Below are 14,466 nucleotides of genomic sequence, written 5' to 3'. Positions count from 1 at the left end.
AGGTGTGAAGGGAGTATTAAAGTTATCGCATAGCAACAGTCTTCTGTGGGATATGGCCCTTATAACAAGGGCCATAATTGTGTCCCCATAAGAAAGTGACTTATTTTCCTTAAAAGAATGTGTTCTGGGTGAATGTGTATAATTTCAATATTTCCTCAAACAAGAAGAAATAAATTCATTGGAAGACCTTCCCTCTTAAGGAGGTGTGGCCAAACCTATTTATAAGTAGCATTATTAAAATCCTTAGTTATTGGCAAACCAAATTATTACCAGTGTGAAAATTATTATTCGTGTCCTAGACAGCTGCTCAGGAAGCAATCCTGCACGCGTCTGGAAATGGCAGACCTTTACCATCTAAGGACTACTGCATGCTATATAACCCTCGCTGGACAGCTCTTCCAAATACCCTAGAAAATGCAGTAAGTAAATCACAGTTACTATTTATTTATAAACATAAAATTATTGAAAGGTGAGAATGAGTGATTATTATGTTTTAGTGTGTGAACTAGTTGTAATATATAATGATCAATAAACAATAACTATTTTATTGTTTTGGCTTAAGTATTTTTCTCTCTGTGGGAAAAACAAGTTAGGGAATTTTAAAATACTTACCTGAAAGCCTGGTTGTCATAAACCATTTCTAATTTAAAAGAACCTGGTATTAAACCAATATTGATACTTTGTCACTGAGTGCATTTTTGTGAATTACGATGTTTATTATGTTAAAGACATTTCTTCTTTCCAGACTTCCATCAGTTTGATGAATCTGACTACCACACCACTATGCAATCTTTCTGATATTCCACCTGATGGAATAAAGAGCAAAGCAGTTATAGTACAGTGGGGAACCTGCCATATTCTTGAAAAAGCCAGAATTGCACAAACAGGAGGTGCTGAAGCATTGTTGGTTGCCAATAACAGTGTCCTAGTAAGTTTTAAAACTTAGTACTAACTTTTGAGCTCATGATATATATCACGTTTCACAAGTATTGAACTACCTTTTTGGTGTGTAGTTTAGGGGCTGAGCTTTGAATAATCTGATGGTAGGGTTCTTTCAAAATAAACATTCTGGGGGTGCCTGGGTGGCTCAGTCAGTTCAGCATCTGACTCTTGATCTCAGCTCAGGTCTTGATGTCAGCATTGTGAATTCAAGCCGCACATTGGGCTCCATGCTGGGCGTGGAGCCTACTTAAAAAAATAATAGTAATAAAAACTTAAAAATAAGCATTCTCGCTGTGATAAGCATTTAATTGGAAAACTTTGTAATTTCTTTTCTGTTCCTAAAGTGAATAAGACTTTGTTAGGAACGTGTGTGTGTGTGTGTAAGTTTAATTAAACTTCAGTGTAATACGCATACACACACACACATATACCTGTATGTAAGTCAGTTTAAGTTTATGCTAAAAGGATTCCAGTTTGAGAACTCTTACTATAATATCAAGAAAGAACATAGGAAACTTTGTTTTATAATTTTAAAAAAGATATATTTAAAGGAATGATTTGTATTTTATTCTGTAAATAGTAGCTCATAAGTTGTCATGATGTCTTTTTTTTCTTTTAGTTTCCTCCCTCAGGGAACAAATCTGAATTTCATGATGTGAAAATACTGATTGCATTTATAAGCCGCAAAGACTTTATAGATATGAAGCAGGTAAAATAGTAATTACATACTATACAAAGTTTATATGTAGTACAATTCTTTACTTTTAACCACTGATATTTAATTTAAATTATATATGCTCCATTTGCTAACAAGAAGCTATAAAGTCCTATCAAGTCTTTGTTTGAAAAGAGTTCACCTCTCAGTGGGCACAAGGTGTTTCCAAGCCCTGACTTTAGAAAGGATATTTATTTGTTTTGACTTCTTTAACAGTCTCTGTGTTATATCATTTATCTTACCCTTAAATCCCTGAACAGGATGTGACTATGTGAAACACCGAACTTTCAAGATTTAATAAACCAAAGCATAGCCTCATAATTCTGACAAGAGAATATATCATGTTGCCAACAATGATTCTAGTGTTCTTGACTCTGTAGTATCCGTTTCAGAGTGAAATTGGAATATTGCTACCATCCACTGGAAGAGAAAGAAAACTAATTCTGGTTTTTGTTATTTTGTCTTTCAGACTCTTGGAGATAACATTACTGTGAAAATGTATTCTCCATCATGGCCTAACTTTGACTATACTATGGTGGTTATTTTTGTAATTGCTGTGTTCACTGTGGCATTAGGAGGATACTGGAGTGGACTAATTGAATTGTAAGTTTAATTAAACTTTAGTGTTTTTGTGATAAATGGCTAAAAATTATTGTTTGATATTCAGTTTAATCATGTAACAACATTTAAAATTTACCTGACCTCAGAATATAGTGCTATTAAGATCAGATTGCAGGTTTGTCCTCCTGTAGGTCATTTAACTTTTCACTGAGAAGGAAGTTACAGCTTCCTCTAACTCTCCTGCTGGTAGGCGAACATTGAAATTACATCAGAGACTTTTTAAATTGTTTAATTATCTCTCCCAGAAAAGATGAAGATACTTGGTGTCCTTGTGGGCCTATTTATTTGGATTGGAAGAAAATAAGCAAGAAAAGGTGGGGCAGGGGATTTCAGCTCCTCCTGAGAGCAGTCATTACAGTGTGACCTCATCATTGTGTTTAATGCTTTAGGAATTCTGAGGCTATGAAGCATGTTCATATTTTAATTTAAATATAGGAATTCCAAATTACATAAAATTTAGATTTCCTGTTTAGTAACAACCTAAAGCGGGTCTTCTTACAGTTATGTACCTTTGGCTCTGGATGAAAGCAGGCAACATTGTTTGAAAGGATCAGTTCATATTTATAACTCTGAATTTAAAAATGTGCGCAGAGCATATTTGATGCATAAAGGACAATATATTCATTTTATGAATCGATCTGTAGGTTTCATTAAAAAGGGCTTATTTACAACTAAATGAAGTTAAGCTAAATTGTAATTTCTTAAAATAAAATTTGATTGACTCATGTCAAGAGAAAAATCTTAGGATTTAACCAGTGTAGGTTTCTAGAGTATTGAGCTTTAAATATTTTCCATAATTGGAAAACATGTATCAACATATATATCCGTCACATATTTTCATGTGAGTAAGAATTGTTTTCATTATTAATCTTTATAAAGCATAGCATGTAAGATCTCCAAGGTCATTTTCTAATTATTTGGTGAAACTTTATAAATAATTTCCCCAGAGCTACTGATTCATTGAAAATGTTTTCCCATTTAATATAGATTCTCACTGTACTTCTGTATATATTATAAATTATTCATGTAAATTGTTTCTTCTCTAGAGTAGTGCTTTTCAAACTGTAATGTGCGTACAAAATGTCTTGAGATCTCATTAAAATAAAAATTTAGATTTAGTAGGCTTGGGATGGGGCCAAGATTCCATGTTTTAAAGAAGCTCCCAAGTGATTTTGCTGGCCCACAGACCACACTTTGAGTTAGCAAGGCAAGCTTTGTATACATGTCAGGGCAAGCTCCTCCTCAAGAAAATTGGAGATGAGAGAGGAGTACGTATAAACTTTCTTATTCATAAAACATGATGATGGACAAAAACAGAGATTTGTTACCTTCATAGCCAGGTTGGGAGAGAGGGAATTCTTTACCTGCAGGATTATGGCATTTAAAAAAATTTTATTTTAGGGGTGCCTGGGTGGCTCAGTTGGTTAAGTGGCTGCCTTCGGCTCAGGTCATGGTCCCAGGCGGTCCTGGGATCGAGCCCCGCATCGGGCTCCTTGCTCCGCGGGAAGCCTGCTTCTCCCTCTCCCACTCCCCCTGCTTGTGTTCCTTCTCTCGCTGTGTCTCTCTCTGTGAAATAAATAAATCTTAAAAAAAAAATTTTTTTTTTATTTTAATTCTCGTATAGTTAACATATAGTGTTATATTGGTTTTAGGTGTACAATACAATTCAATGCATTACTTAGTGCTCATCAAGATAAATGTACTCTTTTTTTTTTTTTTTTAAGATTTTATTTATTTATTTGACAGAGACACAGCGAGAGAGGGAACACAAGCAGGGGGAGTGGGAGAGGGAGAAGCAGGCTTCCCGCTAAGCAGGGAGCCCAATGTGGGGCTCCATCCCAGGACCCTGGGACCATGACCTGAGCCGAAGGCAGACGCTTAACAACTGAGCCACCCAGGCACCCCAAGATAAATGTACTCTCAATCACCTTTATTTTGCCCATCCCTGCACCTTCCTCCCCTCTGGCAACCACCAATTTGCTCTCTGTATTTACAAGCCTGTTTTTTTGTTTTTCTTTTTTTTTTTTACTTTGTTCATTTGTTTCTTAAAATTTTATGTAGGTGTGGGGGCGCCTGGGTGGCTCAGTCATTAAGCGTCTGCCTTCGGCTCAGGTCATGATCCCAGGATCCTGGGATCGAGCCCCGCATCAGGCTCCCTGCTCTGCGGGAAGCCTGCTTCTCCGTCTCCCACTCCCCCTGCTTGTGTTCCCTCTCTCGCTGTGTCTCACTCTGTCAGGTAAATAAATAAAATCTTAAAAAAAAAAAAAAATTTTATGTAGGTGTGAAATTATATGGTATCTGTCTTTCTCTGACTTATTTCATTTAACATTATACTCTCTAGGTCCATCCATATTGTTGCAAATGGCAATATGTCATTCATTTTTAGGGCTAAGTAATATCCTATCCTATTGTATATATATATACCACTTCTTCTTTATCCATTCATCTATGGATGGAAACTGGAGTTGATTGCTTCCATATCTGGCTAGTGTGAATAATGCTGTAATAGACACTTTTTTTTTTTTAAAGATTTTATTTATTTATTTGACAGAGACACAGAGAGAGAGGGAACACAAGCAGGGGGAGTGGGGGAGGGAGAAGCAGGCTACCCACTGAGCAGGGAGCCGGATGCGGGGCTCCATCCCAGGACCCTGAGATCATGACCTGAGCCGAAGGCAGACGCTTAATGACTGAGCCACCCAGGCGCCCCTGTAATAGACACTTTTAAAATAAGTGTTTTCATTTTCTTTGGGTAAATACCCAGTGGTGGAATTTCTGGATCATATGGTAATTCTATTTTTAATTTTCTTTAAAGTTTTTATTTATTTATTTGAGAGCAAGCACAAGAGAGAGGGAGAGAGCGAGCATGAGCAGGGGTGGGGGGTGGGGTAGGTGCCCTGTGTCAATCCCAGGACACTGAGATCATGACTTGAGCCAAAGGCAGATGCTTAACTGACGGAGCCACCCAGGTGCCCCTCTATTTTTTAATTTTTTAAGGAACCTCCATATTATTTTCCCAGTGGTTGCAACAATTTGCATTTCCACCCACTGCAGAAGCATTCCTTTTTCTCCACATCTCCCCAAACTTGGTATTTCTTGTCTTTTGATCTAATCCTGATAGATGTCAGGTAACATTTTGAGTTTATTTTTGTGTATGGTGTGAGAAAATGGCCCGGTTTCATTCTTTTGCATGGAGCTGTTCAGTTTTTCTAGAACCATTTGTTGAGGAGACTTTTTCTCATTGCATATTCTTGCCTCCTTTGTCGAAGATTAATTGACCATATAATTGTGGGTTTATTTCTGGGCTCTCTATGTGTCCTCTTTTGTGCCAGTACCGTAATGTTTTGATTACTACAGTTTTACAGCATTTCTTCAAATCTAGGATTATGATATCTTTGGTTTTGTTCTTCTTTTTCAAGATTGCTCTGTCTATTCAGGGTCTTTTGTGATTCCATACAAATTTTAGGATTGTTTATTCTAGTTCTGTGAAAAATATTGGTGCTATTTTAATAGGAATTGCACTAAATCTGTAAATTGCTTTGGGTGGTATGGACATTTTAACAATATTTGTTCTTCCAATCCATGAGCATGGAATATCTTTCCATTTGTTTGTGTTGTCCTCAATTTCTTTTATCGGTGTTTTATAAAGTTTTCAGAGTACAGGTCTTTGACCTTTTCGATTAAGTGCATTCCCAGGTATTTTATTGTTTTTGGTATAATTGTAAGTAGAATTATTTTCTTAATTTCTCTTTCTGCTACTTCATTTTTTTTGAAGATTTAATTTATTGATTTGAGAGACAGAAGATTGCATGGGGAGATGCAGAGAGGAGAGAGAGGGACAAGCAGACTCCACGCTGAGCATAAAGCCTGACGGGAGGCCCAGTCTCAGGACCCTGAGATCATGCCTGAGCCAAAACCAAGTGTTGGATGCCTTACTGACTGAGCCATCCAGGCGCCCTTCCGCTACTTCATTATTAGTGTATAGAAATGCAACAGATTTCTGTAAATCGATTTTGTATCCTGCGACCTTACTGAATTCATTTATCAGTTCTAGTAGTTTTTTGGTTTTTAGGGTTTTTTATATATAGTATCATGTCTTCTGCAAACAGTGAAAGTTTTACTTCTTCCTTACCAATTTGGATACCTTTTACTACTTTTTCTTGTCTGATTGCTGTGGCTAGGACTTCCAGTACTATGTTGAATAAAAATAGTGAGAGTGGACATCCTTGTCTTGTTCCTGACCTTAGGGGAAAAGCTCTCAGTTTTTCACCATCGAGTATGATTATGGCCTTTATTATGTTGAGGTATGTTCCCTCTAAACTTACCTTGCTGAGAGTTTTTATCACGAATCGATGTTGTACTTTGTCAAATGCTTTTTCTGTGTCTATTGAAATGATCATATGGTTCTTATCCTTTCTCTTATTAATGTGATGTATCATGTTGATTGATTTGCAAATATTAAACCACCCTTGCATCCTGGAAATAAATCCCACTTGATTGTGGTGAATGATTTTTTTTAAATTTATTGTTGGATTTGGTTTGCTAATATTTTGTTGAGGATTTTTGCATCTATGTTCATCAGAGATACTGGCCTATAGTTCTCTTTTTATAGTGTCTTTATCTGGTTTTGGTATCAGGGTTATGTTGGCCTCATAGGGTGAATTTGGAAGCTTTCCTTCCTCTTATGTTTTTTGGAATAGTTTGAGAAGAATAGGTATTAACTCCTCTTTAAGTGTTTGGTAGAATTCGGGGCGCCTGGGTGGCTCAGTCGTTGGGTGTCTGCCTTCAGCTCAGGTCGTGATCCCAGGGTCCTGGGATCGAGCCCCGTGTTAGGCTCCCTGCTCAGCAGGAAGCCTGCTTCTCCCTCTCCTACTCCCCCTGCTTGTGTTCCCTCTCTCGCTGTCTCTCTCTCTCTCTCTGTCAAATAAATAAATAAAATCTTAAAAAAAAAAAAATGTTTGGTAGAATTCACCTGTGAAGCCTTCTGGTCCTGGACTTTTGTTTGTTGAGAGTTTTTTGATTACTGATTCAATTTCATTGCTGGTAATCAGTCTGTTCAAATTTTCTATTCATGATTCAGTTTTGGGAGGTTATATGTTTCTAGGAATTTATCCATTTCTTCTCAGTTGTCCAATTTGTTGCCATATAATTTTTTATAATATTCTCTTACAATCCTTTGTATTTCTGTGGTGTTGGTTGTTATTTCTACTCTTTCATTTGTGATTTTGTTTGAGTTCTCTCTCTTTTTTTTTTATGAGTCTGACTAAAGGTTTACCAATTTTGTTGGTCTTTCCAAAGAACCAGCCCCTGGTTTCTTTGATCTGTTCTATTGTTTTTTTAGTTTCTATCTCCTTTCTTTCTGTTCTCATCTTTATTATTTCCTTCCTTCTGCTGGTTTTTGGTTTGTTTCTTCTTTTCCTAGCTTCTTTAGGTGTAAGATTGTTTATTTGAGATCTTTCCTGCTTCTTGAAGTAGGCCTGTATTGCTATAAACTGCCCTCATAGAACAACTTTTGATGCATCCCAAAGATTTTGGACTGTTTTATTTTCATTTTCATTTGTTTCCATGTAATTTTTTATTTCTTCTTTGATTTCTTAAATGACCCACTCATTGTTTAGTAGCATGTTCTTTAATCTCTATATTATTTGTGGTATTTCCAGATTTTTTCTTGTGGTTGATTTCCAGTTTCATAGCATTGTGGTCAGAAAAGATGCATGGTATGACTTCGATCTTTTTGAATTTATTGAGACTTGTGGCCTAATATGTGATCTGTTCTGGAGAATGTTCCATGTGCACTTGAAAAGAATGTGTATTCTGCTGTTTTAGGATGGAATGTTCAGAATATATCTGTTAAATCCATCTGGTTCAGTGCCTCATTCAAAGCGACCGTTTCCTTGTTGATTTCCTGTTTGGATGATCTGTCCTATGATGTAAGTGGGGTGTTAAAGTCCCCTGCTCTTATTGTATTACTATCACTTATTTATGTTTGTTATTAACTATTTTATGTATTTGGGTGCTTCCATGTTGGGTGCATAAATATGTACAATTGTTACAGCTTATTGTTGGATTATCCCCTTTATTATTATATACTGTTCTTTTTTGTCTCTTGTTACAGTCTTTATTTTAAAGGCTAATTTGTCCAGTATAAGTATTGCTACCCTGGCTTTCTTTTCATACCCATTTGCATGATAAATGCTTTTTCTTCCCTTCACTTTCAATTGTATGTGTCTTTAGGTCTGAGATGAGTCTCTTGTTAGGCAGCATATAGATGGATCTTGTTTTTTTAATCCATTCTCTCACCCTGTGTCTTTTGATTGGAGCATTTCATCCATTTACATTCAAAGTAATTATCGATGGATATGTACTTAATGTCATTTTGTTACTTGTTTTATTTTTGTTGTTTTTGTAGTTCTTCTATGTTTCTTCTCTTGCTCTCTTCTCTCACAATTAGTTGGATTTCTTTAGTGATATACTTGGATTCCTTTTTATATTTTTCATTTGTTTTACTGGGTTTTTTTTTAAGATTTTATTTACTTATTTGAGAGAGAGAGAATGAGAGATAGAGAGCACGAGAGGGAAGAGGGTCAGAAGGAGAAGCAGACTCCCTGCTGGGCAGGGAGCCTGATGTGGGACTTGATTCCGGGACTCCAGGATCATGACCTGAGCTGAAGGCAGTCGCTTAACCAACTGAGCCACCCAGGTGCCCTGTTTTACTGGTTTTTGACTTGTGGTTACCATTACGTTTGTATATAACATCTGCATATAGCAGTCTATATTGAGTTGATGGTTGCTTAAGTTTGAACTCATTCTTTACTCTCCCCACTTCCCATGTTTTAGGTATGTGGTGTCATACTTTACATCTTTTTATTTTGTGAGTCTCTTGACTGATATTTATATATATACTTATTTTTACTGCTTTTGTGCTTCCTACTTTTCTTACTCCTACTTATGGTCTTTCCTTTCCACTCAAAGAGTCCCCTTTAACATTTCTTGTAGAGCAGGTTTAGTGGTGATGAATTCCTTTAACTTTTGCTTGTCTGGGAACTTCTTTATCTCTCCTTCTATTCTGAATAATGGCCTTGCTGGACAGAGTATTCTTGGCTGCAGAGTTTTTCCTCTCAGTACTCTGAATATATCATGCCACCCTTTCTGGCCTGCAAAGTTTCTGTTGAAAAATCAGCTGATAACCTTATGGGGTTTTTCTTGTATATAACTGTTTTCTCTTGCTGTTTTTAAAATTCTCTCTTTCAAGATTATGGATGTTGAAATTGCGGTGGCTGATTCTAAAAGTAGGATAAAGATAGAACGAAGTGTATGTGTGGGGATGGTTGGGGAGGAGTGTATATACAATACAAGAAAGAGAATATGAATCAGTGACAAAAAGGAAAAAGTTCTCTAAGAAGAAGAATGATTAAGAACATAAGCAGGATTTGCAACAAAATGAATGGACTTTGAAGGCACTGTGCTAAATAAAATAAGTCAGACAGAGAAAGACAAACACTGTATAATGTCACTGATATGTAGAAACAAACAAACAGAAAAGGAACTCAAAGATACAGAGAGTCAGATTGGTAGTTGTGAGAGGCAGGGATTAAGGGTGGGTGAAATGAGTGAAGATTGTCAAAAGGTACAAACTTCTGGTTATAAAACAAGTAACTCGGGGCACCTGGGTGGCTCAGTTTGCTAGGTGTCTGCCTTCGACTCAGGTCGTGGTCCCAGGGTCCTGGGATTGAGTCCCACATTGGGCTCCCTGCTCTGTGGGAAGCCTGCTTCTCCCTCTCCCACCCCCCCCTGCTTGTGTTCTCTCTCTGGCTGTCTCTCTCTGTCAAATAAAATCTTAAAAAAAAAAAAAAATAAGTAACTCTTGGGATATAATGTACAGCATGGTGACTATAGTTGATAAGACTGTGTTGTGTATTTGCAATTTGCTAAGAGAGTAGATCTTTACAGTTCTTATTACAAGAAAAAAAACGTTTAACTGTGGTGATGGATGTTAACTATACTGATTATGAGCATTTTGGTATATATACAAATACTGAATCAGTATGTTGTATACCTGAAACTAATGTTACATGTCAATTAGATCTTAATTTTAAAAAACAAACATAAGTACTATCATTTAGCAAGTAGAGAGAGTTAAAAGAACGGGGAAAGAGAGGAGAACCTGGGTAGTTCATTTGGTTGAGCATCCAACTCTTGGTTTTGGCTCAGGTCACGATCTCAGGATCCTGAGATCTCTCACTCTCTCTCTCTCTCTAATAAATAAAACCTTTAAGAAAGAGAAGGGGAAAGAGAATAAGGCTTAGGAAGGGAAAATTTGCCAGAACCAGAACTCATAACTTAGAATTACCCTGCCAAATGAAAGATGTACCTTATGCAAAAGGGAAAGATGCCTTGGTTCCATAGAAAACTTTTTAGTTGAGAGTTAAAGTCTTATTATAATGAAATCATTGGTCCTCAAGCTTCATAAACTCAAGATAGCATGAAAGAAAGCTTAGCTTTCATTATATGTGGCTCTTGAGCTGATTAGGAGTACAGTGTTTTAAAAAGATGAATTGTAGTATTTTATGTGATACAAATCTAATATGTTTCCTTTCCAAAAATTGCCTGTGCTTTTTCCTTTGCCAAATTTATCTTTTCCTTTATTTATTTTTTTTTAAGATTTTATTTATTTATACGAGAGAGAGTGCAAGAGAGTACAAGCAGGGGGAGCAGCAGGGGGAGAGGGAGAAGCAGGCTCCCCACTGAGCAGGGAGCCCAATGCGGGGCTCGATCCCAGGACCCTGGGATCATGACCTGAGCCGAAGGCAGATGCATAACCAGCTGAGCCACCCCAGGCACCCTTATCTCTTCCTTTAAAACATTCTACCTGGAGAACTGGTATACTAAATAAGAATATATAAATCTTTCATTATGACATATGTGAATATATAAATTTTTCACTATAATAAAAATAGCTTTAAATGTATCTGTTTGCAATGACAGATACCAAAAGTTGGCACCTTTTCCCACTCAGATATTACTTTCATTGACACTTCTGTTTAATACTCTGTCATCCAGCTCTGCAGTTGCTGGAATGTGCTAGTGGACTGTCCCCACACCCTCTCCGTGCTCTTTTCCCAGGCAGCCTCCCTAGAGTCACAGTTGCTTAATATAGTGACCATCCCAATTAACAATTTTCTAATAAGAAAGTGTTATATTGAATAAGCAGTCTGGCAAATGTACAATTTGATAGAGATAAACTTTTTTTTAACCTAGCGTTTATATTAAGCCTAGACCTGATGAGAAAGGTCAGGATGTATGCCAAGGGAATGAGAGTTTAATAAGTCAGAGTTGAAGGGACTGAAGGTGGAAGAGTATGTAGTAGGTTCCATATACCTGGGAAGAGACAATAAGATGACAGAACAGAGACTGCTCAACAAAGGACACGACTGACTCTTTCCTCTTCAACTTTTATCCCTGCCTTTTATTAGCTGTGTGACTTAGCAAGGGTTGTTGAGAGAATTAAAAACAATATTTTGTTATCTTAACTCAAGGTAGGACAAAGCTATGTCTTGAACTTCTTTTGAATCCTTCATAATACACTGATGAGCACAGAACAGGCATCCAGTAAGTACTGAGTTGATTAAAAGAAGAATTTTGTGTTTACATTTAAGAGAAACTAATTTTAGAAGTACTTTGCTATCTGTAAGCTGGTAATAAGGGTAAAAAGAACCTGATTATCATCTGAAATTTGTTACATCAATGTAGTTTTATAATTAGATAATATAAACATCCCCAGACATTAATTTATTTATATGATAAATATCATCTGCTTCAACAATTTCGCTTCCAGAAGAATTGCTGTTTCAAAAGTTAGTGGTTAATAACAGATCATCTCTGGAGGGTAGAATTATAGGGACCTTTTACTTTCTAGATTAAGTTATTTTCTGTTTGGTGTGCTGTTTTTTTAAAGTATATTACTTTGTAATCAGAAACAAATTTAAGTTGGTATTGGAGATAGATTTGAAAAATAACTGTACTTGGCAGAGATTTGCTGAAGTTCCTGTGTATGTTTATGCAGGGAGAGCATGAAGGCAGTGACAAACACTGAAGACAGAGAAATGAGGAGAAAGAAGGAAGAATATTTAACTTTTAGTCCTCTAACAGTTGTAATATTTGTGGTCGTGTGCTGTGTTATGATGGTCTTACTTTATTTCTTCTACAAATGGTTGGGTAAGAAGTCATATTTTATATTTGCTTCTTTCAGCCTACAAGTTTTTTATTTACTTCACTAGATTTAGGTATTATGCCCAGAAAGCTTAAGCAAATAATTAAAAAGTGATGATAACTTTTTAAACTGTCAGGAGTGTTGGATCCCCATCACTCTGGGATAAAAAATATTCAGATTAAAAGTATCCTGTGTCTTCGAGATAAGAACACTTCTTCATGGATGACTTGAAAGAACTGCTGTGGCCCCTAAGTTTCCATCTCTGCAGATAAAGCTGGAGAGCCCAGTATCTAAGCAGCAGACTAAGGACTTCTTGGTGACTATATTTAGTTACACGAAATAGAAGATTATTCACATTACTAATTTATCACCTCTGCTTACTCCCAAAGTGTGCTTTATTGCTCAAATTTTGTTGGACTTGTGTAAACAGTCAAGATCATACTACATCTAAAGACACACAAGTACTTGCCTGTGGTCTAAATAATAACGGGTACTTTTCCTTTAAGGAGGTAGGGGTAGGAACTGTAAGGGCTTGCCCATCCCCTGGGTGTTAGTGGTCTGAAAGAATGGAAATTTGCTATCTCTGGCCAATGCACAGCACAAAGAGGAGGGGCCAGGGAAAAGGGAAGTGTGCCTGGTAGGAACTAGCAAAAACCCTTTGTAAAAACCACCACAGGCTACAGTGCTTCTTTGGAGAACATTAGCATGATTTTCTGGACTAGAAAACTGAGGCACTCGGGTTAGTTTCAGCTTATGGTCCAATTTCTCTTATCCTGTGGCAGCATTAAAAACTAGACCTATGACCTGTATTTCCAATTAGAAAAAAGAATTATTTGAATGTCGCTCATTTCAATCTGTTGCTGGGAGAGTAGATACTAGGATAGTTATTTGTATTACATTGTCATTGTGCAGATAATTTTTCTAATTTAATACTTAGCCTTCAATTGTTTGTGTCTGACCCTCAGTCAATTAATTAGTGATCTTTGATAGAAAAAAGAGATTCCTTTACCTTACCCTAAAGCATATTTTCATTTTTGGTGGGAAATTTCCTTAAACTTACCGGTATTTGAAAAGTTGACCTTGCTTATAAATGTAATTTTTTGTGTAGAAGGAAGATCATTAAATCTCATGGTTATCCTGGGACATGGGAGTTAGTTATGACTCTTACAAAATCTATGTGATATTGCAAGATTTAATGTACCTCAAATGGTTCCTAATGGCTAAAGTTGCTGCCATTTTTAATATATGAAATATATCAAATTGCTAAGGTTCCCCCTACCATTTTATGTTAAGTCATGCTCAAGAAAGTAACTAAAGATGGTTATATTAACCGGACGCTTTCTCATGCCTAATCATTTTCCTAGTTCACTATGACATTGAATGAAATACCCAAAACTCTGTTAGGGTCTCAAGAACATGCTTTCTACCTAACTTTTAAAACTTGGGTTGGCGACCTTTGGTGGATGACTTACCAAACATAACTTGGCAGTCTTTGTCTTTCTTTTACTGCTCACATTACCATATATAACTAGTAATAACAAATAATAACAAGGGACTAAAAAAGTAATTTGTCCAAGTTCACCAGTTAGAAAGCGGCCAACAGTTAAAAACAAGGATATCAGAAAATTTTGGGATGGTATCTGTGTTTCTGAAAAAGGAACAGTTCTGCAGACTCATGAATAAGATCTAAGTTGTCCAGCTGCGGAAATAACAAGATGCCGGATGATTTTTCAGACTTTTCTGTGACATTTTAAAGGTGCAATAAAAGCTATATTGATTTAAAAAAGAAGAAGAAAGAAAATGGCTATCCCTGATTTACTATATCTAGAGTACTCTCTCTCACCTACAGAACAGTTACAATTTTCTGAAATTTAGTAGAATTTGAAAAAGTCAGGTAAAATTTGTATTGCCATTGGGAAATTTTGAGAAAGTTAAGAAAATGAATATTTTATTTTAGAGTACAATAATTTCTCCCCCT

The 14,466-nt window shown here is 36.4% G+C and overlaps 1 protein-coding gene across 1 annotated transcript in view; it reads left to right on the top strand.

Moving 5' to 3' along the window:
• SPPL2A (signal peptide peptidase like 2A) overlaps window positions 1–14,466 on the top strand; it is a 49,752-nt gene that overhangs the window by 13,386 nt on the left and 21,900 nt on the right. Inside the window, exons 2-6 of the mRNA XM_032417196.1 lie at window positions 300–419; window positions 746–928; window positions 1,562–1,651; window positions 2,127–2,260; window positions 12,342–12,493. Of these exons, the coding sequence (XP_032273087.1) occupies window positions 300–419; window positions 746–928; window positions 1,562–1,651; window positions 2,127–2,260; window positions 12,342–12,493 (679 nt within the window). The remainder of the gene's footprint in view (window positions 1–299; window positions 420–745; window positions 929–1,561; window positions 1,652–2,126; window positions 2,261–12,341; window positions 12,494–14,466) is intronic.

Source organism: Phoca vitulina, unplaced genomic scaffold (genome assembly GCF_004348235.1).
Source record: "Phoca vitulina isolate PV1807 unplaced genomic scaffold, GSC_HSeal_1.0 scaffold20, whole genome shotgun sequence".
Taxonomy (NCBI): Eukaryota; Metazoa; Chordata; class Mammalia; order Carnivora; family Phocidae; genus Phoca; species Phoca vitulina.
This window is presented reverse-complemented; position numbering and strand designations above follow the sequence as displayed.